Below are 25,281 nucleotides of genomic sequence, written 5' to 3'. Positions count from 1 at the left end.
AGCTCGTGGTAAGCGTGGGCGGGGCTGGTTTCCTCCAAGGGATCTACAGGTCGTCGTCTGCGGTCTGGTCTCTGCTGATGTCGGCTCGGCTCGATGTATATCTCGCTCTCTCTCGTACAGTGTGAGTAAGTGAGTGTGATACAGGACAAAGGCGGGAAATTGTATAAAAATGAAAACAGGTTGTAATTCTGTTTGTATGGTGACTGTATTTTATATATATATATATATATATATATATATATATATATATATATATATATATATATATATATATATATATATATATACAGAGATCAAGCAGGGGGGACAGGGGGGGGGGAGTAAACAAAGTAACCACGCGTGCCTTTTGAGGTTAGCCACGCGTAGCTCAGTTGTCTGCCTTCTGCACGAAGACAGACCAAGCTTCCTCTGGTGCACACCGGACGGATACTGGAGCTGGTCTCCAAGTATCGTCACAACCCTCACCAGCCTCTAGCTGGTGATTTCGGTGACGAGGTGGGCCCCGTAAACACCGGAGTGTTTACGCGCCAAACCGCTATCGACTGTCAATTTGTGTTGGCTGTCAGGGTGGCCAGCACAAAAATATATCGGCCAAATCGTGGGTCGTAAGGCCACGAAAGCCGATCATCAGACATAGTCTGAACAATTTTGTTTATCAATATGTACTAGATATTGTAGGCATATAGTACAACTGAAATGATCTCATCAGGTCACTGCGACACATATACAGGAAAATCATTAACGCATGGCACACGCTCGCCTCGTCAAAAGGTCGACACATGTTTCTATACACGTGTCTGGGAAACAAAGGAAGAACACACTGAACCCATAAAAACGACGAACTACGTCCAGGCGTATGAACCCATAAAACCACGCTCGCAGCATAACTAGGGCAGCGCGAGTACCAAGAACAAAATATGTGCACACGACACACTTCAACCCAAAACGTTTATAAAGCAACGCAGCAACCTCCACCGGCAGAGTGACCCTCTAGAGTTCAAACAGATCACTTCTCCGAAGAAACCTCTTCGTACATACAATAACCATTGTACCAATTGAACAAAAATAAACGATCCTCTTTCAAACTACACAACACGTGTTTCGTCAGACCGGGATACGGTCAACATACCTTCCCTGTCTTACAATATATTATGTATTTTGTAAAAATCTATAATTGAGCTCAGATGTTATTTTGTTATATTTATTCTTTACTTTTATCAATTTCTACATCTGAGGCCCGTTGATTTTTCAATAAATAAATAACATTTGTCCGGTCGACGGCCCCAGTCGCGAAAGTCAGATTGCACAAGATGGATAGAGAGCGGGGTGTCGGTGGCGTCGCGTCGGGGCGGCGTCATTGTCTATGGGGTCGCGAGTGGGTGCAGATGTCGGTGTGGGAGAAAAGTGCGCGAGTGTGTGAGTGACAGAGCGCGGTGGTGGGTGTGAGTTGCAAGTGGCGAGTGGCGAGTGGTGAGCGAGGTGTGCACAGAGAGAGGCTCTATAGTGGCGATCGGTGATTTTAGCGCGGACGAAGCGAGGAGAGGCGAGAAGGCTCAGCCCGCGCGCCGCCACCCCCCATGTGGCCCCGACATGGTCTGCAAGGAGGACGTGCTCACGTGGTTTAAGGAGCTCGAGAGCTACAAGCGCATCGACGCCATGTGCAGTCTGCTCAACATGTGCCTGCCCTTCGAGCTGCGCTTCGTCGGCACGTACGTCGAGGAGTTGGGCAAGCGCGACTTCCAGGAGCTGCGCGGCGCCGAGTTGCGCGCCAACAACCCCACCGAGCTGGCGCACGACGTGGCCGCCGCCGCGCAGGACCCGCGCGCGCCCCGCAAAATGGCGCTCTACGTCTCCCTGCTCAGGTCCTGCAACACGGCCTGCGCCGCCACCCTCTACGCCGTGCTCGTCGGCCTCGAACGCGCCGGCCTCCTCGCCGGCCTCCGCGCCGGCAACGACCCTCTCGAGGAGCTCCTGCTGCTCTACTCCATGGCCCTCCACCACCCCGCCTTCACCTTCGACCAGCGCTCCCACTTCGGCGACATCCTCGACCGCCTCAAACTCGAGGAGGCGCGCCACCGCCAACCCGCACCCCCGCTCCCTCCCCTGCCCTCGGCCCCCTCCCCCTCACCCACCCCCGCCGCCGACGACTACTACTCGCCTCCGCCCCCGCCGCACCCCTCACACCCCTCACACCACCACCCCCACCCGCACCCGCACCGCCAGCCCAACGAGAGCCACCGCTACCCCGACGGAGCCCCCTGCGGCAACTGCCTCCTGGCCAACCCCTCCATGAGGATGTACATGAAGACGCCTCAGCTCCAGGTACGACCCCGCTCGTCCACCCTCCGTGCCATCGTCCGTCATCACCTATTATATAAGGCCACACTTCGAATCATCAACTCCGTAAGGGCGCGATCACACAGCAATCGTTGAAATTCTATACAATTGTTTTTATACTAACTTGACAGTGATATATATATATATATATATATAGGATCCGGATGTGAAGGATTCCAAGCGAAACGCACAGATTAAGTGTCTAAAGACTATTTATTGTACATGATGTCTTCGGGCTCGTTCTCCAACAAGTGACCATAACAACACGCATCCGGTCTCTCCCATGCATACCACACACACACTTTATCCATAGCAGTTTGACCAACCATACATACGGCTCGGCTCGTTTAAAAATCATTTCTACATATATATATACCAATACCAATTCGACCCTTCGGACGGAGCTTGACATTCTTCAAGTGCAACAATGCACATCTGTTACCAAAAAAAACGGAATACTTATCTAGTATAATATGGGATACACCGTTATCGAGCACTGTCAAGCTCCGTCCGAAGGATCGAATTGGTATATATATATATATATATATATATATATATATATATATATATATATATATATATATATATATATATATATATATATATATCACTGTCAAGTTAGTTCTAAGCCCACTTTAAAGGTCACGGAATTTGACTCTTAAAGCCCTCAACATGAGGCCACCACCCCCCCGACGAATACAGTCGGAGAACGAGACAGTTGTTCATTAATATCGCACAAGAACAACCGCACATCACTGTTCTAATAAAAAAAAAACCACACTGTACATAACCAAATACAAAATGAACAACAACGCATGAACACATAAAGCGCGCATAAACAATGCTATAGAATTTCAATGTATACGAAATTTTTTTTTTGTATGTTTTAAACTATCTCAAAAATATATCCCACGTACAGCGTACCGCATCCCTCGATGTGTGATTGCGCCCTAAGGGCCGGGCCGCACTACCCTGGTCGGTGAGAACTTACTTACTGAACATACTTACCTAATCTGGGGTTTCTATTGTTTACCCACGAATGCACTTGGACAGTGGATACTCTCTGCCATGTTCCCACGTTACTTATTTTTTTGAAAGACATGCTTAATAGTACTTACTACTTTCTAGTTTATCCTTGCAACTATATAAGGGCGCAGACTTACGGCTTGCCTAGGTAGACTCCAGCTGTAAGGGCCAAGCCGCACCGCTCAACTCACAAGCAACTTGGTTTACGCAATGTGTCGTCTTGAAGTTGCAAAATCACCAATCCCATACACATTGTATCGGGCCGCACTCTGCAACATATCAGTCTCTCGGGTAATAAAATCCGAAGACGGTTGCAACGGTTGGGTCTGGTCGCATGAATTTTATGACCTGAGCGACCGACGCGATCCTTCAAAATGTCTTTTGGTATCTATAGTGAAAAAACTACATTAGCACGTGTGGTCATCCCCGAGTTCGCACACGCAGACTTTCCAGAGACAAAACTCGTCAACAAAGTTGTTCGTGAGTTGAGCCCTAAGGGCGAAATCACATATGTGGAACGTCGACGAGCTCTACCACATTTCTTAAAACCGTTATCGATCACCAGGATAAATACAAGAATACAATTACACCCAGGGGGTCTTTTTTTTTTTGGACGTTTTGAAAGGACTATGCCTTGTATAGAATCTATAACAAAGAATCTAAATCACATTCACCGCTGTGTGATTTCGCCCTAAGAGTGTAAGAGCAAACACTGACAAGAACCCCGACGGGGTAGTATGCAGTCTACCCTTCACATATCTATGTACTTTAGTATGCGATCTACCTTCGCGTTTTTACTTTAATATGCTCGATCTCACTGTATCAGTGACAGTGAGGCTGAATAATACAATACCGAACCTAATCTTAAATGAGGTGACCAGAAAAATGCACTGGTGATGGTTGCAATCTAGACATGCAAACTTTCACATAAAAGGTTCAAGGAATATTTGTATGTTATCCGAAGATGCTGACCTTTTTTTATGTGGAATTCTATTGCGTAAGTTCTTTTTGAGCGTGTTTGAAAATTATGGCTTCTCGAAACTACGCTACTACTATTCAGTGCATCTTAACTTAACCTAACCTAACCTAACCTTAAATAAATGTGTTGGCTGCTAAGATGTTTTTTATTTTTTGTGAAAATGTTGAAATAAAACATTTAAGGGTCAGGTTAGGTTAAATTAAGTTGGGGTTTGCCCTATTCATTTGAGATTAGTTTGTTAGGGTCCGTATTTTCTTCGCTGCTGGCGATATTTTGATAGAAATGCTTCAACAACATTATGGGGTAGCAGGAAAAAACAAAAATTATAAGAAACAGGTCGTTGCTACGATACAAATAAAAAAAATATGCTGAAGTGGCACCAACAACGGGACAAGTTGCACAAGTACAACATATGAGTTGGGGAAGACTCAAAAAATGATAAAATGACTGGGGTAGACGGTTTCATCAGCTCCTCCCATGAATCTCTTATTCGTGGCATGGATTAGCTTCCAGCCTGAGGTGTTGTTCTGGTACGAGTTCGTTATTCGAGTCTTCGTCAACTTTGAGTTTATGCCATAAGGGCCACCGGTTAGCATATTATGCTTTCGAGCAGAGTGGTCACGGGTTCGAGTCCCGCTGGCCAGATTTGTGACTCCAGGTCGATCGTTTCTTATCAGAGTTTGCCAATTTGTCTGATTTTCCTTGAAACCTTTTTCTGTAAAATTGACGTCTCCTTCCTATCTTATTAAACGTCTCGAGATTCGCCAATTAGAATATGGACGAAAACACACTGAGTGGTACACGGTCCCAAATACATAGTACACTAGCCCATATATATGTTTATGGTACACAGTCCCAAAAACTACCCCCCCCCCCCCCCAGAGTGTTTTCGGTGATATGTTACCCTTAACGGTGTATCCCATATTTGAAGAATTGTAAAGAGAAACATATGCACTCTGCACGTGTAACTACACCTGAATTCGATTTGGGGACGTGGCGTTCCGTACTATTCAGTGTGTTTTCGTGATATACGAGAATATACGGACTAACACACATGATCGTTTGTACGCAGACAGCCAGACGGAATAAAAATATTCATTATATATACACCAGCAGCTCGTGAGAATGTAGGAGATCATCAGAGAAACATTAATATTTATATACCAGGAATGTATGCGAATGTAACATATTATACACATGCTCGTTTGTATGCGGATGGAATGATCGGACGACAGTCAAGAGCGGCACTAAATAATGAGCATTGTACGAGTAGATAATCTGCTAGCGGCAATAGCCTTGAGTATGGTTCATGTATCAATTCTATTCAAAACCAATCGTTAAAATACTAGTATTGTTATGAAAAAAATTCATATATTTGTAAAAATTCTGCAAATTATATTGTCATTGTATATATATACTTAAAATCATAGTTTTGCACAATGGATCCAACAGTCTCGATCGCGATATAAGTAAAAATATACAGTTTGCTTTTGTATCCGTGCTATGGATTAGATCCGTCGAGCAAAACTGCATATTTAATGACTGCGTTCAAAATGTGTTGTATTATTCATCGATTATGTCGTTATTGTTTTATCTCTCGAGTGTATATAATATAATGTTTTTGTCACTCGTCGTCAATATACATGTATTATATTATAAATATTACCTCGATAGCGGTCGTTAATGTAACAATCACATTACATCACGGCTAATCGCGTCCAAGATTCTGATAATGTAATATCTTGCGACTCGGTCAAACAGTCTCGTTTACGATTGTGTTGACTGAGGATCAACACATTTGGATGTAGTCCGTGTCGTCTACACGATACATTGATTTTAATTTCATTGCCGTACATGTGTATTGATGGCTTTATGTCAATATGCGTATGCTCGTATATCTGTCGAGGAGATGATGACGATGATGGGTGTCGTCGTAAGAGATCCCGTCTTGTTTGTTTGTTTTTGTCTTCGCTCACTTGAAAAGCGATTCATATACTAGAAATTATCGCTTTTATTACCCTTCGGTTTGTTTGTTTGTTTGTTTGTTTTTTCTTGTACCAGAGTTGAAATTTATATTATATAATAATGTCGATTTGCTTACTTGTGTTTATAATTATGATGATTTATGTCGATTTTTTTCTTCGTTGTAAAATGTATGTAGGTTTTTATAGTGTTAAATGAAATGTTAACAATTTCCGTGTTCAATAATACTTTTGTGTTATAGCACATGTATACGGAAGCTTCTTCTGTTTGTGATTCTTTTCCAGTCGAGTTTTTTTTCGTTTTGCTAAATGGATCTAACTGTCTTGATATGTGGTTTTTAATGTGATTGCAATTTTATGATTTTTTTTCTTGTATAGGTGACAATATACTGTTGTCGTGATTGAGTTTTACAAGTTTGCTTTTTTATTGCGCAAAAAGTATTCATTGTGGCGAAACTACATGTGTTGATTTTTATAATTACACGACATCTCGTTCACCGACAAATCTCTTACGATCGTTGGTTCACAGACGTTTCATTCACAAATATAAAGTAACTTGTTTGTGGGGCTCGTAAATGAATAGTAGAGGGTCGTTATAAAATCATTTTTTATTCCGTCTTTTTCCATAATAAAATCATTACATCGCAATTTGCAAAGGTATATAAAATTCGCTTTTTTAAAGCAATTTCAAAGGTATCCACATTAGAATATTTTATAATTCACATTAGAAAATGGCTTTTCCCCAGGTCTTATGAAAAAAACTTTGCCTATTTCATGAGTACTCTTCGTTGTCGCTTTCCTCATGATTGAATCCCGTCTTCTGACTTCCATAATGCGGCCCGTTGCTCTTCCTCGGCTTCCCAAGACAACCAATTTTTTCAGTCCTGGTGATATGCCCAAAGGACTTGAGGATACGTCCGAGACAGATGGATGATAGCCAGTCGCCAACCTTCAGCTCTTGCGGGATGTATAAATGTTTGATTCTCCTCGCTGTCCAAATGATTCTATGCTTCCGTTGCCAGCATCATGTCTCAAAACGGTCTATTCTCTGCCTTTCTCGAGCTCGCACCGTCCATGTCTGCACTCCGTGTAGAAATATGCAGAAGACTAAAGATCGGGATAATGCCCCGATCTTTCCAAATTTTGTTCTGTATCAGCATTGAAATTTTCACCATGCCGATCTGCCTTTTTATTTCAGTCCCACGCTCTTCTTCGTGTGATAACGTTGATCCGAGATGGATGAACTCTTGAACAACTTTAAAATCAGATAGAGCATTCGTCCTCACGAGTTGATGATGTCAATCCATCATCATAGTCTTGGTTTTGTCTCCGTTCATCTCGAGTCCTAGTATTTTGCTTTCTCGTGTAGTATAGAGTTGGGTATGAGATTCCTGGATATGCTTTTACGCCACATTTTTAACCGTTGTAGTGTAAATACAATGCAAGTTATTACATAGTTTTTAATGAATTATTACAATATATTAAAATGTATGTTAATTTGGATTTGGAAAATACTAAAAAATCTTCTCGCGTCTCACAAAGGAATATATTATTTTTAACATATACAAGAATACCTATGTCATATATACATATGTTATTAAAAACCAAAGATTTTCATGATGAAAAACACTCATGTCTTTTCCTAAAATTGTCACATTTGAGGATTGCCTTTTAGATACTTTTTCTTCATTTTAATAAAATATCATATTACATAGAGTCACTAATATCTTTCCATTGTGATTCATTCTTGTGCAATTTTTTTAATTTACTACTTTGTATCCTATTGATTTTGCAGTCTTTCAATATTATGTTTGACCACTTTGGATAGCACTGCTCTAAACACTGATACGTATACTACATACATCCGAACTACTGTCGGAGATTAATCAACACCAACAAAAAGGCCGTTTTACTTTTCCCCGAACCGATCAGCGCGGAAGATATGCAATTGGAGTTAAATTTGTGTAATAATTTCAAAATGAAATATCGCACGATATCGATTCCTCTGACAATCATTTCACCTTTGTCAATCGCATGCAAATGAAGATAAACTCGATGTCACCCGTGGTCACCGTTTTAATAGTGGCCCAACGCGTTATCTATTGAACGCGTGACGGCAAACTCGTGTGTGAATATCACAATTAAAATTTATGTTATAATCGCGCGTATATATATTTGTATACGTATGTATGTACACGTTCTACGACTTGCCATTGTGTTTGGTATATGATGTATTTTGTGATTGACGTGGCCGATGTTTGCATTACAGGGACCGCCGGTGACGTCGGATCAGATGAACGACATCATAACTCCGGTGATAGTGACGAATGCGCCGAGCTCAAACGAGCCCCTCATGCCGGTTCTTCCCGAGGGCGTACTCCCGCCGCCGACGTATCCCGTACCTCCTTACAATATGCTCGATTATAATATTCCTCATGGACACTGGCCCGAGGTGGTAATGCCAGAAATGTTACCGCCAGAGGTGATTTGATATTATTTGTATACAGCAATATAAATGTGTAATGTCTTACATTGTGTTTGCAAGCGTGTTTTGCACAACTTTCTTATCTATTTTGATGTATTGTAATATTGTAAATGAGATTTTCCGTCCTTCTGTGTGTTAATGTAATTGATATATTGTATATAAATATATATGATTTATATGTTTTCGACTTACTTTTGTTGCAATTCTAGATGTATAAGTTTTCAACGCCTCCATCACCATTTTCGCAGCCCTCGTCACCTTGTGACAGCCGACCAGTTTCTCCGAATGTTCAAGTTCCGCCGCCGCCGCTTCCGGTAGTACCTCGTGTCACGCCGAGATCGGCTCAAGAGACACAACTTCCACCCCCTCTGCACGATTCCCATCATCACCAACAGCACCAGCTCGTCGACCCTTTCAACAATTTGAACCTCAACGATGTGAGAGTCGACGACCCACCCTTCATTCCTGATAGCTAGGCAGTAGGCAGAAAGATACTTGATTGAAAGATATACACGGTATACCTTTCGGGCACTCAAAAGTAAAAAAAAATGTACACAAATCAAAAGGTAATTGTGTTATAATATATATGTATGCTTGTTGTGTGCAAGCATTTCTGGCCCACATGTGTATATTGCGCAGTGCAAACTTAAAATCACACACCTGTCATCATTCCGATTGCCGCTAAATCTATAATCCAATGTCGGAATATCATTATTAAATCATTTCACCGGCAGAGGAATATATAGAGTACACGTAATGCGTCAGACAATGAACTGAATCGGGACACATTTCACCTACTGCCTAATTATACGGAATGAATTACCATTGAATTTTCGTTATAGCTTTCCGTAGGGCAAATGTCGAATAATTTTGACGGTTTTTTTTGTTTTTTTTTTTTTTCAGATTAAGCACATGGACGAAGATAGATTGCACGATCTCGGAATATCGCCGAACGTGGTCGCGCAGCTTCGCTCTCTCGAAAAGATAAACGGCCTGCAGAGGCCTTCGCAGAGCAGCAAACCGCCGTCTTCGTATAGCGCCTCTCAAATTCGCCATCAGCAATCGTCGGGAAGTGAATCGGGGAGCAGTACGGGCAGTCATTCGCCCCCGGACACGCCAGCGCTGTCCGCTCCGGGCTCGATCGGTCACGGACGGCAGAGGCAGCCGTCTCCGCCGCTGTATCTGTTTCACCACTATCCCCGTCCCGTGTTTTCAGCTCCATTCCCGTCGTACCGACCGAACTTCACGCCGTTCACGGCGAACGGCGAAGCGCCGATGTACGGACCACAGTACAATCCTTCCTACGTTCCTATACCGATGTTCACCCAGCCGAAGGTGTCGTGCTTTAACTGCGGCACGACGGGTCACACCGGCAGTGAATGTAAAGAACCTTCTATCGAGGAAGTGACGCGAGCCGGTGGTTATCAATTGGATTACAGTACAGCGCCGCCAGACATAAATGACAAATAATGCTTACAAAACATGTCCTAGTGATATCATTTTTATGCTGTGTATAATAAGTTTTAATAAATGGAAGAGATGCGTAATAAAATTGAAAGTTTGCATCGTGATGGTGACATAAATATTTGAAAGTTATAAATATTTGTTAAAAAAATAAATAAAAAAAGATATTCATGTCTCAAAGACTCGTATCAGGGTTTTAAAAATGAAGCGGTGAAAATTTGCTTATGTGCATGGGCATTTATTATATGTGGAATCCAGTGACAAGTTTGTTACGACTTTTGCTTCTTTTGTATAATGTACACAATCACTTGGTATTTTAAGTTGTTTTTATATTGAATTTATTTATAGACTAGATAGAAAAAAAATGCTGAATGTTTTTCTATGCATGAGAGATTATCAGAGTTGCTAAAATGTATTTACAAAAAAAAATATGAAAAAAAAAAGCATTATAAACTAACTACTCTGATTTTTATATTATAGTTACATAAATTACGCAGTGTATTTTAACTTCTCAATAATAATCATAGACATATTCTTAAGCAATAGACGTGTGTTCGCAAAAGCTGCCTCCGTGCCTAATATGGTGTTAGCCCTTGTTTTTATGAGTGTTATTATATGTAGGTTTTTTTTTTGTTTTTAGCAATAAATTATCATGCGCCGATATCAAATTAATTTACGGCTATTTGCATCACACTCATAGTCATTGTATATAATTATAATTTTAGTTCAAAATGTTACTTGTGGATTAATTGATCGATTGTATGTATTGTATATACATGAATATATACTATATATAGTTAACTCATGAGATATTTGTATATTATGTTTTAAAATGAGTGTGTTTGATATAATACTTTACTTTCGTATGATTTAAAAAAGGAAAAAAAAATAAATACTACTTAAAATACTTGTTTGTGTTTTTGTCCGTAGTTTTTAAGTCATTGTACGTTTTAAGTTTTTTTTTGTTTTTTTTTTTTTTGAAAAGTGAAACAAGTGCGCACTGCCTGTCTGCATTTTCAATTTATTTGTGATTCGAATAATAGACGTTTATAATAATAAAAAAAAAAATAGAATGAGAAGACTAATTTATTTGTTATTTAATTATTCTATTGAAAAAAAATTGATAGCACTATGTTTATTATTATTATTATTTAAATGAGCATTTTATTCACATTTATATCGTCCACTTTATTCTTAAAAATTCTTAATGATGTGAATATGTGTTTTTATTACTACTGTGTAGAGAAATTGCCTAGTTTATTCAGCCCAGTTTTTAAATGTGATGTTTTATTTAGTATTAAATGAAATGTAATGCCCAACTAATTTTAAAAGTCTGTCTTGTTTTTACGTTGTGGAGGAGTAATACATGAGGTAGCTTTTTCACAAGATGTCTTACTGGTGCATGTAGCACGCAAACTATTAATATATATACATATATACATATTTATTATAAATAGCATCTTTTAACGGTAGATAACCTTTTCTCTTGGATGGTACACCAATTTTGTGAGACTGAAATGTCAAACCTTACACGGCGTGTTATCGATAGCCATATTAGCTTAATTTGATTTTATACTTGTATTTTTTTTGTTTTTTTTTTTTTTGAGTGAATGATTTTAAATTGACTCGATATTTGTTTGTAAACAAACGTTGTGTCACACTCTCCATTCTAGTTAATGTATTTAAAACTTTTATTTATTCTAGATTGACTATGCGTACATTCCCTTTTTAATGTTAACATTTTATAATTGAATAAAATACTCATTAAATCACACACAAAAGACTATACATATATATTTATATATATATATGACTAGAATGTATGTCAATTTTCTGGTTTGTTTTATTTCTATTTTGTTAGTTGAATTTGCATTTTGAATTTTGTGACTGATATTTTCCCCCTCCTTCATTTTTTTTTTATTACTATATGTTGACATTTCGTGGAAAGTACCTTTGCATAAATGATATATTTATATTGTAAACGTAATCCAATGTTCATAAAAAAAACCTGAAAAGATATCGCATTAATATAAATTATATAAAATATTTATATGGATTTGCTGATTTTAATATTATTAGTTGAAATCTTTTTATGACGAAATAAAATGTTTCTCTTCTTATCATGTATTATACGAATAATTATAAAAAATTAAGGTGAAAAAAATATTATTATTATTATACTTGATTATATAGGAAAAAAAACTGAATTATATCCATATAATGGGAATAAAACAATCTTGTTACAATATATATGTTTAAAATATTTTTTATATATAAAAAGAAATCCATTTTTCATTTCTGCCAAATGTTTATCCACATTGATCACAATTGAATGAGTTTCAAGTCTATCTTATTATGACACGATAGGCTATAAAAAGTACCTATCATAAATAAATTAAACATGAAAACTCAAGTTGTTTTTTTTTCATTTACTCGATAACTACAATAACACATTTAATGGTTTGGTGATTATTCCGCAAAAAAATCTCGGTTACGAAACATCTGGCGCCCAATAACTCCCATCAGTCGAAAGCTACCCACGCCAAATATTGTACTAACGAGAACTCGGGCGCTAGATGTTGCGTGATCGAGATTGCTTTTTGCACATTTATATCAACCACCTACAGAAGAAAAATTTTGTTACAAAACTTGACTTAACTGCCTACAATGGTGCTATCGTTCACTACTAATCGATAGCAGTACACTTAATATAAATACAGTTGGCCAACTGCAATTAACTGCTCATTTAAGGTGCAGACACACTGAATCGTACGGCACGCCATGCGTAGGTAGACTCCAGCTGTGATGGGCGTATCTTCATGTCATTGTTAATTTGTACGATTTTATTATTTCGACAAGTTTCTGCTACATTTATTCGAATATGAGAATCACTGTTAATACAGGGATAAAATATCACTGAAAACACTCCAGGGAGTGAGTTTTGACCTGGATAACCATATCATAGTTTGGGCGTGGTAACGTTTTTTTATCGATGCGGTGCAAACGATTGCATCTGTGCACATCGAAAGGTTACTCATCATCTGATGTGCAATCTATCATTCGTGAAGTCGACAATTGCGTTTAAAGCAGCCATCCAGTTAATCTGTGGTTCAGTCTGTCTGGCGCTTGTCGATCGTTTGCACCAAACCCGAACAAACTAGTATGTTCATGAACGAACTGTTACATATGTACATATTCAATGAATTTCGTATCATGGTAACATCAGTTTCCATGACGACTTTCATCAGTTTATAAAAGGACGCTTGTCAGAAGTATATAAAATGAATTACGAAGGATCAGATTTACTAAAATTAGCTGAGTTGTTGAAACCTCCAGATGATGCTCCAAAAGCAGGTAAATAAGCACTGATTATATGTACATAATTAGGTTTGCATTCTTTGATTGTTCAATATCTGTTGTGTACAATTTGAACAGATTGCAGTAAAGCAATACAAGCAAACAGCCACAATCAAAACGTGCAAGTCAAGAAAACCGAAACACCAAAGACGTTGGAGGAATTTGAGATGCAACAAGAGTTGGAATTCAATGAACTGACAATGGAGAGTAAAAAGCAGCCTCAGTTCAACATCAAATACAGTCAAGCGGTCACAGCCGAAGATGTGTTTTTACAATTGGGTCCTAAGACACCGTCTTCGTCCAGCTGTGAGGATATGATAATAACAATCGAGCTGCCCGACGAAAAATTCTCGGCAATGGACTTGAATCTCACCAAGACAGATTTGAAACTGGATGGATTTATATATAAACTCCGTTTATCATTGCCACATCCGATTAATCCTGATCTATCCAACGCTAAGTGGAATCAAACTGATGAAACACTTGTTTTAACACTACGGATGTGTCGAGAGTTTGATTTCGTCAATTTTTAATGCTGTTTAACAATATGTCTATATGTATATCTTTTAAATGTATTCAATTAAAACAAGTAAACACTCAAGTAGCTGCTTACTATATTTTGAGTACAAACAATGAAAACATCAGTTTTGTAGAATAGGTCTACTACTTTTTCTTAGAAATTTGGTTGCTTTAATTCAAACTAGGCTTTATAATAATCTATTCCGAAATAAACAGTAAGTTTAACCTTGGCTCTATGACGTGAAGTGGGTTTTTAACTTTTTGGCTCTTCTGGGCAGCGTTTTGCATATTTAGGCAGAGGTTATTCAAACATACATAGCTTTTAGATTCCAAAATACTTCTACAAAGAAAATAATGGATATAAATAAAATCATCTTTCAAAGATAGGTATAAAATATTTGATACATTATAGAACAATGGCAATTGGTTGATAAATCTATACAAGCTATTTAATAAATGGCTGTTTAAAACAGGAATTTAATATTGAGATATCATAGTTTAGATTTTCTCTAATTAAAATTTCAATTTGAGAAATGAGACTAAAACATGAAACTAAAATTTCAATTTGAGTCATGAAACTAAAATTATTATTCTGTTTGTAAAATTTGTCATTGTTTGGAATCGATTCTATTAAATTGTATAATGTGTTCTTTAAGCATTATTATGACCATCTGGCTCGAGCCTCCATAGCTCAGGGGTTAGAGCACTGGTCTTGTAAACCAGGGGTCGAGAGTTCAAATCTCTCTGGGGGCAGGCTTGCTTTTTTTGCGTTTTTTTATTATTATTTAGTAATAAAAATATTTTTAATCAATGATTAAAAATTTATTCATAATTTATATATAGTATAAATAATGTATTTTTAATTAATTAGTATAATATGTTTTTTGTATTATACATAAATTGTTGTAGTGACATCTATGTGTAAAAGTGACAACTAAAAATTTAATTCATAAAAATGTTAATTGAAATTATGTACATATGTTTGTTTACTTTATTAATATTAATTTTTACTCACTTTGAAACATCAGCGGTTGTCAATCGATTGGTCGCTTCGAGAGGTGTGTTAATTATTATATATTTAACTGATCTTATTGACACTTATTGATACTATTTCAACGAGATGATATTGAATAGTGGGCCTATTGCGGGAATTTTATCACAGCGAATAAATCACAAATTTAAATGTTCAATATGTGCTTACACACTACACACGTATTTCGAATGTGTGTGTATTCGGTAATAAGACGCTGGTCAAATTAAGCAACTCGGTTCACTCGTTTGGCGTCCGACTTGCACATCAGACATCCTGGCCCATCCCTTCATAAATTCAGTGTGGTGTTCCATCTCGAAAATTATATTGGAGCTCAAACTGGGTACGTACTGTATAATTTGAAAATTTATTCCGAATTCATTTCCCACTCTGAAATATATACAATTAATCAATATTCTTATATGCGTGTACTTGTTTCGTAATTTACATTTTGATTTATTGAAATTATGCTAATCAGTATTTTAACCACGTTTTCATCCTCACAGCAATCGCAACCAAGATCAAATTATATAATATTGAAACTAGATAGTACTTATCATTCAAAATTTTGAACTAAAACTGATAAAAACTGACTGAACATCGTCTTTTTTCTTATGATTATCAATTTGTTTTAAATTATTATAATATTACACTCAAGTAATCTTTTGAATTTATTCTGAAACATAAACATAATTCAATCAAAAATGACTAAACATAAAATAGGTCAGATCTTAATGAATAGAAGACGCGATGCTGAAGATTTTATCGTACAAATCACCTGACCCAATTTTTCATACGCCATTTATTTGTTTAATTACGAAACAGTCAACTTAAATATGTATATCTAATGTCCATCCACGATTATAATTTAAATTCATTCGACACATCTGCGTTTCTCAAACTGTCTTCTTCGCGTTGGAAGATCTTCTTCCGTCTGTATATACATATGTATGTACATGCATAGATTATGATGCAATGAGCATGGGTTACATGGAAACCTTGGATTGGTGAACGTTGACGTTTTTCTGATGATACTGATGCTGCATTATCGTTCGAGTTCGATGACTCGGCTCTTAATTGGCCGAAATGTTGCCACTTGTCTTTTTTTATTAGTGGCACATAACTGTAGTCGTGTTGCAGTTTCAGAAACGTGTTTTTTTTCGGGCACTCGGTCTTCAAGAATACTTAAAATCAAAATGGTCCGGAAGTTGAGCCGTTAAGCTTCTAAAATTGCCAACTTAATTTGAACGGGAAAATTCGCATGGTGTTTAACCGCCGCAAAAATCTTCAATCGTATAACACAAATTCGATCAGACCTTGGGAAATCAATTTGGGTCTGCACACCAAATTGTTCAATGCTTCAAAAGTCAAACATTAATTTAAAGTTGGCAAAAAAATTAAACACTTTTTTTTTGTCATTTTGTCATAAGAGCAAAATTTTACTTTTCTTTTGAATCTCTTTATGTTAATAAAAATAAAACAATAGATTCTTCCCTTGAACCACACTGCAATTTTTTTAATAAATTTGCAAAAAATTGTTTATAATCTTTTTAAAAACTTTTTCTAAGTTTTGTTTTATATTGACGATTGTTTTTATATTTAAATGATTGTTTGTCGTATATATTTTTTCATTACTTCCTGCTGATTAATATTCTTATCGAACCAGACCGATGTGTAATCGGTCATTGTGTTTCGAATGCAAAATTTTCCTTAAAATTTAAAAACCTTGTTTTCTTGGTACACGTGAAGTTAGACGTCATACGTAGTTTAATCATTTCCTGTCAAATAATTATTTAAAAACATATCAATTCAGTTACAAATTAAATCTATTTGAGAATTTTACCGTCATATTTTGCAAAGTAGAGGTAAAGCACCTAATTTCGACTGATTTATTTCATAAATAAACGTTTGGGAAACACCGAAACAAGTCCATAAAAATGATTCGATCGAAAACGTGCCAGAAGAGTACGTATACAAAAGTAGCATAAATATTGTCTCAAAACTGGTATGGGTTTAATATAACTTTAATAAATTATACTTGAGGCGACCCACCGTTTGAAAAGCGATGAGCCATTGTGTGCACATTTATTATTCGGCGTGCAGATGTTTCAGTACTTAAAAATCAAATTGCCATTCATAAAAATCAGGGACAAGTCATTATGGGAATAAACTTTGCTTATCAACACCTACAATTTTGTTTTTTTATATATCTTTGAATGAAGACATTATATTTTGTATGGAAATGTAATTGTAATTTTGAAAACAAACTGTGTAAACACGATTCTGTATTTTATTATATCCTTACACCACTCTAATCAAAGGCCATGGAATAAATAAAATTAACGAGCTGCCTATGTTTTTAAAAAATTACGAATTTCAAAGTAAATTTTGTTTGAAATACTCATTGTAAATATTTGCCCAAAGCCAATTTGAACTAATTTTATAATGATTCGACTTCTAATTTTATAGTTATAAATAAACCTAGCAGATGTACCCGACGTTGCTCGAATACACACAGCCAATGAAAACAACATATAAACATTTAAATAGTGTCAATAAATTATCAAGTAATTTTAACCTATATCATCAGCATCATCATCATTTACAGCCATTCGCCATCCACTGCTGGATGAAGGGCTTTCCAACACGCTTCCACTCGTCTCTGTTTTGCGTAACTCTCATCCATCTCACCCCGCACATTTTCCTAATTTCGTCCACCCATCTTCCTTGCGGTCTTCCTTTTACCCTTTTACATTCTCTCGGGTACCATTCAAGCACTTCTTTTGTCCACCTTTCGTCCATTATTCTAGCCACGTGGCCCACCCATTGCCATTTCAATCTCTTTACTCTATCCACTATGTCCACTACTCTTGTCATGCTTCTCACCCACGTGTTCCGCTTCCTGTCTTTCCTCGTTATGCCAAGCATACATCGTTCCATACTTCTTTCAGTGCATTGGATTTTGTGTAGCATCTTGTCGTTCAGTGTCCAAGTTTCACATCCATACGTCATCACTGGCAAAACGCATTGATCGAAGATCTTTTTCTTCAGGCAGGTGGCATTTTTGATTTAAAAACATCATTCATCCGTCCAAATGCACTTCATCCTAATTTCATACGTCTCTTTATATCTTCAACTTTACTACCAGACATGTCAATTATTTGACCTAAATATAAATAATTATTTACTACTTCTACTGGTTTATCATCTAATGGGATGCTATCAGGCATGCAATAACTATTGAACATTAGTTTGGTCTTATCTACATTAATTTTTAATCCTACTTTTCTACTTTCCTTGTCCAGCTGTGTTAGTCTGTTAAGTAGGTCAGCTGAATCACGAGCTATTAAAACTATATCGTCTGCGAACCGAATGTGACTCAAGAAGCGACCGTTGATGCTTACTCCGGCTGTGTCCCATTCCAAGTTCCTGAAAACTCCTAACGCTGGGTATATCATAACCAATCTTAACATACATAGGTATGCTAATTACTGAGTACTGCACTTGCTGAGTCCCGTTAGCCTAATCCGGGGTCTCTATTGTTCCCCCATGAATTCACTTAGACAATGGATACTCTCATGTTTCCACGATACAGTTTCAAGCATAAGTGATGTATTTTTTTCTTTATGACGTGACGTGTGCACCCGTGTTAACGAAAGTGTTGCCATGTGCATATGCATATTTTCGGAAACGTCATATTGTGACAATATTGACTCAACTATACAATGCAAGCAATATTGCGTCGTCTCTTCACGCTCTTTAATGTATATGTACGCCGATTTTGCCTTACACTCGTCCTAAACAAGCATAAACGTGCCGAAAACAAGCGGTGCTGTATAGTATTGTTACGTATACTAAACAGAGCCGCCGAGTAATTGCGATCGGATTAGGCCGGGTAGCGTCCTGAGAGACCGTGTGACCGGGGTAAGTGGTTTTAAGGATTAGCGACAAGCTAAGTGCATGAAAGCTAAACAATTATTGCACTTCTCATACCGTGGGAATATATATCCGAATACGTGACTATACAGTAGGTAAACAGATTAGACGTCCTGAGAGATCTACCCCTTATAAGGCGGTACGTAGGCGATATCATGTCATTCTGGACTTAGCACTGGCAGTGCTTGTATCTCCTTAATCATCAATAAATGCTGTGAAACGACTGTTGGCCTTTTACTTGGATCCTCCACCCACCCCTACGCAACAGTATGAACAGAACTAGTATTTTCCGTGCAGTGCTGTGCTGTGTTGTGCCGAAATGTTGACGTGCATTGCTTGATAATATAAACGGATCTTTGACATTTTATATTATATGTTTTTTATCCTTTGGTGTTATATTAAATGTATTTGATTAATTTTACTGTTAATTTTTTTTTTTTAGATAAACCGATTGACATTTAAAAATGTCGAAGTTTTCCTATTTGTTTATTTCTATTATAATTTCCACTGTACTTTCAAATTCAACATCTCAAAGATGGCGATTCGACAGAAGTAAGTATCTACTGAGACACAGTTTTCAAATCAAAAACTGATTTCTAGCATTTTCTATTCGGTTTTTCATTTGCAGAGCCTCGGATTTTCGGAGATAAAATTCCCAACAAAGCCCTAAATCCGATATATTCGAAAGTGATGAAGAAAATTGTCCTATACCACAATTTCTTCCGATCAAAAGTGGAACCCAAAGCATCCAACATGCTTACAATGGTACGTACATAAATATAATATACCTAACAATTTGTGGTTCGAACACAATTGATCTACATAATGATTTGTTTCGAAGAGCAAATATTCAAATCAGACCCAATGAACGAACATGATACCACGTGTTGTACATATTATATAATATAATCAGATTATATTGAAAATGACAACAATGAGAGTTGTCATGATTTTTTTTCGGTGCGTTAAGTGAAGATTGACGCGTCATTTAAATTGAGTGGCGCTAAGCGATTACAATGCGAAATGTCTATAGTAGTTATTAACCGTTTTGTTTCCGTTCGCATCTAATGTGCTACAATTGTTTTAATGGCGAGTTTTAATTCTATATAATTGCAAATATGCAAATTACTGCCGTTGGGAACTCTTTGATTGCCCGGGGTTTCTTTATGATCTCTGATAAGTCGCTAACCTCTCCAGAATGTATTTTTTAAATTTATTTTGCACAGCTGTCGAACTTTGAACGTAACCCGTTGAGCTCAGATTCAAATGTAGTTACGGACGAGCTTAAGAGGGCTGGACAGCAGCGCCTTGTCCATACAAACGTACTATACTTCTCCCTTCCTCAATTATGGCACTATAGAAAGTATTTTTTAATATGCTATGGATATCCACCATTGGGGTGCATCTATCGTTTTATTTTTTTGATTAATTATTTTTTATAGGAGCTAGGAGCCGCCAAACATCTATAAAATCGCCTCTTTTTAACACCCACGAAACGAGTCCAGCGTGCTTATTTAACGGTCGATTTAAAAAAAAATACGCCGATAGATGCACAGAAAGTATCTTTCTCATAACGATGATGAAATTTTTTTAAAAATTGGTCCAGTTTTGGAGGAGAAAATAGTTGAATACGAAACCTCGATTTTGTCAATTTAAAATACGTTTTATCTGGTCGAAGCGCAACTGTCGCATTCACTCAATATATATATTGATATATATTGTCGCATTCACTCAATATATACATACACTCAATATATATATCGAAGAAAGGAACGGTAACAAAATTAAGGTTTCGGGTGTACAGCCCTCTTAATGTGTGATGTTCTCAACTCTTTGTCTTCTCAATTCATCAGACTTTCATCTAAAAGTCTCTCGAATACATTTTTGTATGTACATATGTACATATTTAGTTATTCTATCTAACCATCTCCTTTGCTTTTTTTTCTATAAGCATGCTCTTGAACCACTTCATTGCACTACATTTTTGTAGCATCTCTATCAAAAATGTTGAAAAACAAAACTAATAATGTTTTTTTTTTCAATTTCATTTCTTAAGAGGGCTGGATACCCGAAACCTTAATTTTGTTGCCGTTCCTTTCTTCGATATACATATATATATTGAGTGAATGTATATATTGAGTGAATGCGACAATATATATATATCAATATATATATTGAGTGAATGCGACAGTTGCGCTTCGACCAGATAATACCTATTTTAAATCGACAAAATCGAGGTTTCGTATTCTCCAGTTTTTTCCTCTGAAACTGGACCAATTTTATAAAAAATTTCATCATCGGTATGAGAAAGCTATTTTCTATGTTTATGTGCTCGTATTTTTTTAAAAATCAACCGTTAAATATGCACGTTGGACTCTTTTCGTAGGTGTAAATATTTTATAGATGTTTGGCGGCTCCTAGCTCCTATAAAAAATAACTAATCAAAAAAATAAAACCACAGAAACATGCCTATGGTGGATATCCATAGCATATTAAAAAATAATTTCTCTAGTGCTGCAGAGATGAATCGGGCTGTACTAGCAAACAAAAATAGCATGCAAATGTACAAAATGTAAATGTAAAATGCAGCCCATGTGGACGGCAAAAATAGCATGAATATATATTAAAATGAGAGGGCTGCAGCCCCACAGCCCATATGGACGAGCTGCCACTGATCATTACTATTATTTACATAGTGATTCGCTTCCTCGTGCTTCGCTTTCTTCGCTTTCCTCATGTCTGAGAGTCATTCCCATCTTCTAACTTCTATAATGCGGCTCGTCATGGTCCTCCAGTTCTTTATGCAGAATTCTGACACTCAATGCCCAAGTTTCGATTCCTTAGGTCATCACTGGCAAGACACATTTATTGAAGATCTTTTTCAACAGGCACAGAGCATTTTTGATTTGAAAACATGTAAATACTAGTGTTGTGCCCGTTGATTTCAACGGGTGGTTTCGAAAAGGAATTGAAACACGAATAAAAATAAAGTTATATGTAGTAATTTATAGACGTAAATATATAATGTAAAGTAATTTATAGACGCACGCGCACGTAACATTAATCGTAATAAAAGTGGCACATTATACACTTAGCAATCCAACCCGTTCCAAATGATGAATGAATGAGTGTGTGTGTGTGCCCTGAGGGCTTCGCCCCCCCGCGTCCCCGACGCCGTCAGCGGCCTGGGAGCTTCGCCCCCAGGGCCTTGTGTAGTCTTCCTCCTTGTGTAGAAGACCTGAAGACCTTACGAAGTATCTTACTTCGTAAAACGATCCCGTCGGATGATGGAGATCGTCTCCAGGTTCATCCGAAGCTGCATCGAGCTCGAGCTGAACAGACCGCTTCGAAGCGACCAGTAAAATAGGCGCGCTTTCGTGCGTTTGGTCTTAACACCGCGAAAGTCGACCATCAGGCAATTACTCTGAACATTTAAAATAAGTAGAAGTGTTCTAAAAATCTTCTCAACCGCAACTGCTACTGTTTTTAGAGTTATGGAAGGCTAACCACGCTCCATTAACTGGGTCGCCTAATTGATATTTATCATATCGCATACAGGGATGTCAAAGTGTAACAATCATTGTGTCTACGTCTAATGGTGTGTAGCGAATCGAAGTAACCCAGATATGTATGTAGATGCGACAATACTGACAATAGCTTCAGGGCAGAGATGATTTACGCGAGAACGCTGTCCAGCAAATTGACCTTTTCATCTCTGGAAAATACCAGCTCGATCGTACCACCATTTTTGATTTTCCTTTGGAAAATATAAACCAAACAGCGCATAAAAACATCATAATCGACGAGATCAAATATTGTTTACGTTTCATTGCTTTCTTTTTGAATTGCGCGGCATCTCTTTATAGTTGGATTTGATTTTTATCGTTCCATTGCCTAGCCTTGATTCCAATTTTGGTTTTGCCAGACTGTTTATAAGATAATAACAAACATACTTGTAAATATACTCAAAAGCACTTCTCGTTTTAAATATAACATTACTGTTTTAACAGAAGTGGCACGAAGGAGCTGCCAAATCTGCACAAGCATGGGCTGATCAGTGTCATCTATTACAGCACGATCCACCCCACAACCGTTTCATAAAAAATTATGGAAATTGTGGACAAAACATCTTCATCTCCTCGCACCAAGTACCATGGTATGTTGAACAATTCAAATCGTCGAACTTCACCCAGTTTCGAAAGCGAACGGTAAATGATAATTCTGGATAGCAAATTGACGATCCGTTGGACATTTAATCCATTCACTGGTCGTCAAAAAGAAAATCATGCATTTATGAACGAATTACTCATATCCATATGTACACTCATTGGTGAATAAATTCTAATAAGCGCCAATCTACACTAGACTGATTTCCCAACGTATGAATCGACCGGTCAAATCGATCAACACTTTCGAGATGAACGATCGTTTGCATCGTCGTAATAATGGATGCGGCGTTTTGTAATGTTTTGATTTCGATTCGCAGGTTTTTCGCGGTTAAGACTTGGTTTATGGAGCACTTGAACTTCACGTACGGATCGCCGCATAACAATTTAAAGGTTGTTGGACATTATACTCAAATGGTGTGGGCAACAACGCACGAAGTTGGATGCGGATTTACCAAGTGTCCCCGCGGTGGACCTGGTGGAAAACCCTTCTTCAATTACATCTGCAATTATTGCCCAACGTAAGATGATCATTTTATCTCAAATATAGTAAATCATATTGTTATATTTTGACTTTTAAGTTGCGTAGAAATTTTAGAAGTACGTACGAACTAAAATTCAAATTCTAAGTTTAGAGACATCTATGAAAAAGCGGAACAACAAATAATTAATTAAAAAAGAATTTTCTTTTGATCAATAGATGTCTATAAACAGATTTCTTTAAAATGAATTTCAAATAATATATAATTATTATAAATATAAATTGAATTAAAAATTATTGAACAGAGGCAATTGGGAGAAGAAACTAGGTAAGCCATACAAGCGTGGAAAGCCATGTTCCCGCTGTTCCAAATCATGCAAGCTGGGCAAGCTTTGTACAAATGCTTGCCATTATGCAGACCAGTGGAGTAATTGTCGCGAGCTGATTTCTTACGGCAAAAGCTGGCTCTGCGGTACCAACACACCTGATGGACTCTCGAGGATAGAAGCCTGCAAAGCCACGTGCACCTGTCGTAATAAGATTCACGAATGGCGCTGAAATGCCGCTGATATTTGTTTCAGTGCTTTTATCATCTGATGATATGCTCGCCTCCTAGCCATAGAGCTATTTAATCCTTTCATTGAAACAGGGGAGCTGAAACTGAACTTGTGATGCATCATTATTTTTACCATATTAAATTGTTTTTAAAAATATCCAAATATTTTTGTATCAATAAATATTTCTATGTAATACTACTTCAGCGTATCCTTTCAGAAAATGTATCTTAGTTTAGTCCGGGTTTTAATTATTATAATACATACTGTAAGTCATTTAAAACTATGTTGGAATTAAATTTTCCCTACATATACATACATATGTATATACAATATTTGATCCATGTATCAAATTAAGATAGCAGTAACCAAAATTAAATGAAAATTATTGAGCAAATATTAATTATATACATTCTATTATAGGATAGTTGACCTATATAATCTGATCTGAATTTCTGAAAGAAATTATTTACAGAAATTAAGGAGATTTCTCAAACTATACAACCAAATCGAATCGATTTATATTCATTCATTAGGAACTAGATGGACATAAATTAGACTCCACTGAAGTTTATTATTAACAGTGAATATTGAGGATAAATAAATGAATGAATAAATAAACCAAAAGTCCTTGAAAACTTTATAAAAGATTGACACTTTGGTTGTTATTTGTGGAGACAGCAATAGGGAGAGGCACTTGGAGAATTTACGCATAGGTGGGGGAGATCTAAGCATTTTTGAAAAATAAAATTTTGATGAATTATCATTAGTTTTTCAATATCATGAAAGTTGAATCACTTTCTGAAGAAAAATAATCGTATATTATTTTTCTAAATCACATTTACGATAATAAAAGTCAGTGGCGTTTATGCGTGCACGCACGCATTTCCTAAAGTGCGTTACGCACGACTTTCGTTTTCATTCGGTTAAGCCCAGCCATTTAAATAGGAGGGGGTGGGGTAGTT

At 37.2% G+C, this 25,281-nt stretch overlaps 3 protein-coding genes and 1 non-coding gene across 5 annotated transcripts; all 4 read left to right on the top strand.

Moving 5' to 3' along the window:
* Positions 1-1,356: 1,356 nt before the first annotated feature.
* Positions 1,357-11,324, top strand: LOC143910173 (uncharacterized). 2 transcript variants are annotated; one of them, XM_077428536.1, is made up of 4 exons: positions 1,357-2,322; positions 8,594-8,806; positions 9,019-9,246; positions 9,713-11,324. In XM_077428536.1, exons 1-4 carry the CDS (start codon positions 1,591-1,593, stop codon positions 10,277-10,279), a joined length of 1,740 nt encoding a protein of 579 aa, XP_077284662.1. In that variant the 5' UTR covers positions 1,357-1,590; the 3' UTR covers positions 10,280-11,324. The 2 variants fall into 2 exon arrangements, with proteins under 2 accessions (XP_077284662.1, XP_077284663.1); XM_077428537.1 differs by having other exon boundaries at positions 1,363-2,322; positions 9,058-9,246.
* Positions 11,325-13,554: 2,230 nt separating this feature from the next.
* Positions 13,555-14,163, top strand: Dnaaf6 (Dynein axonemal assembly factor 6). Its single transcript, XM_077429424.1, has 2 exons — positions 13,555-13,627; positions 13,709-14,163. Exons 1-2 carry the CDS (start codon positions 13,555-13,557, stop codon positions 14,161-14,163), a joined length of 528 nt encoding a protein of 175 aa, XP_077285550.1.
* A 666-nt stretch (positions 14,164-14,829) lies between these two features.
* On the top strand, positions 14,830-14,902 carry TRNAT-UGU (transfer RNA threonine (anticodon UGU)). Its single transcript has one exon. It is a non-coding gene; the product is annotated as a tRNA-Thr (tRNA).
* Positions 14,903-15,419: 517 nt separating this feature from the next.
* Positions 15,420-24,516, top strand: LOC143911167 (serotriflin-like). Its single transcript, XM_077429936.1, has 6 exons — positions 15,420-15,522; positions 19,558-19,667; positions 19,744-19,880; positions 23,126-23,271; positions 23,602-23,802; positions 24,068-24,516. Exons 2-6 carry the CDS (start codon positions 19,580-19,582, stop codon positions 24,318-24,320), a joined length of 825 nt encoding a protein of 274 aa, XP_077286062.1. The 5' UTR covers positions 15,420-15,522; positions 19,558-19,579; the 3' UTR covers positions 24,321-24,516.
* Positions 24,517-25,281: the final 765 nt, after the last annotated feature.

Source organism: Arctopsyche grandis, chromosome 4, assembly GCF_051622035.1.
Source record: "Arctopsyche grandis isolate Sample6627 chromosome 4, ASM5162203v2, whole genome shotgun sequence".
Classification (NCBI taxonomy): Eukaryota; Metazoa; Arthropoda; class Insecta; order Trichoptera; family Hydropsychidae; genus Arctopsyche; species Arctopsyche grandis.
Note: the sequence above shows the minus strand (reverse complement) of the source record. Positions and strands in the feature narration are given on the sequence as shown.

Coding starts and splice junctions, on each gene's coding strand:
- LOC143911167 (XM_077429936.1), top strand. CDS start 19,580: ATGTCGAAGTTTTCCTATTTGTTTATTTCTATTATAATTTCCACTGTA. Junction 19,881..23,125: donor CATCCAACATGCTTACAATG/GTACGTACATAA, acceptor CTGTTTTAACAG/AAGTGGCACGAAGGAGCTGC. Junction 23,272..23,601: donor TCCTCGCACCAAGTACCATG/GTATGTTGAACA, acceptor TTCGATTCGCAG/GTTTTTCGCGGTTAAGACTT.
- Dnaaf6 (XM_077429424.1), top strand. CDS start 13,555: ATGAATTACGAAGGATCAGATTTACTAAAATTAGCTGAGTTGTTGAAA. Junction 13,628..13,708: donor AGATGATGCTCCAAAAGCAG/GTAAATAAGCAC, acceptor CAATTTGAACAG/ATTGCAGTAAAGCAATACAA.
- LOC143910173 (XM_077428536.1), top strand. CDS start 1,591: ATGGTCTGCAAGGAGGACGTGCTCACGTGGTTTAAGGAGCTCGAGAGC. Junction 8,807..9,018: donor CAGAAATGTTACCGCCAGAG/GTGATTTGATAT, acceptor TTGCAATTCTAG/ATGTATAAGTTTTCAACGCC. Junction 9,247..9,712: donor ACAATTTGAACCTCAACGAT/GTGAGAGTCGAC, acceptor TTTTTTTTTCAG/ATTAAGCACATGGACGAAGA.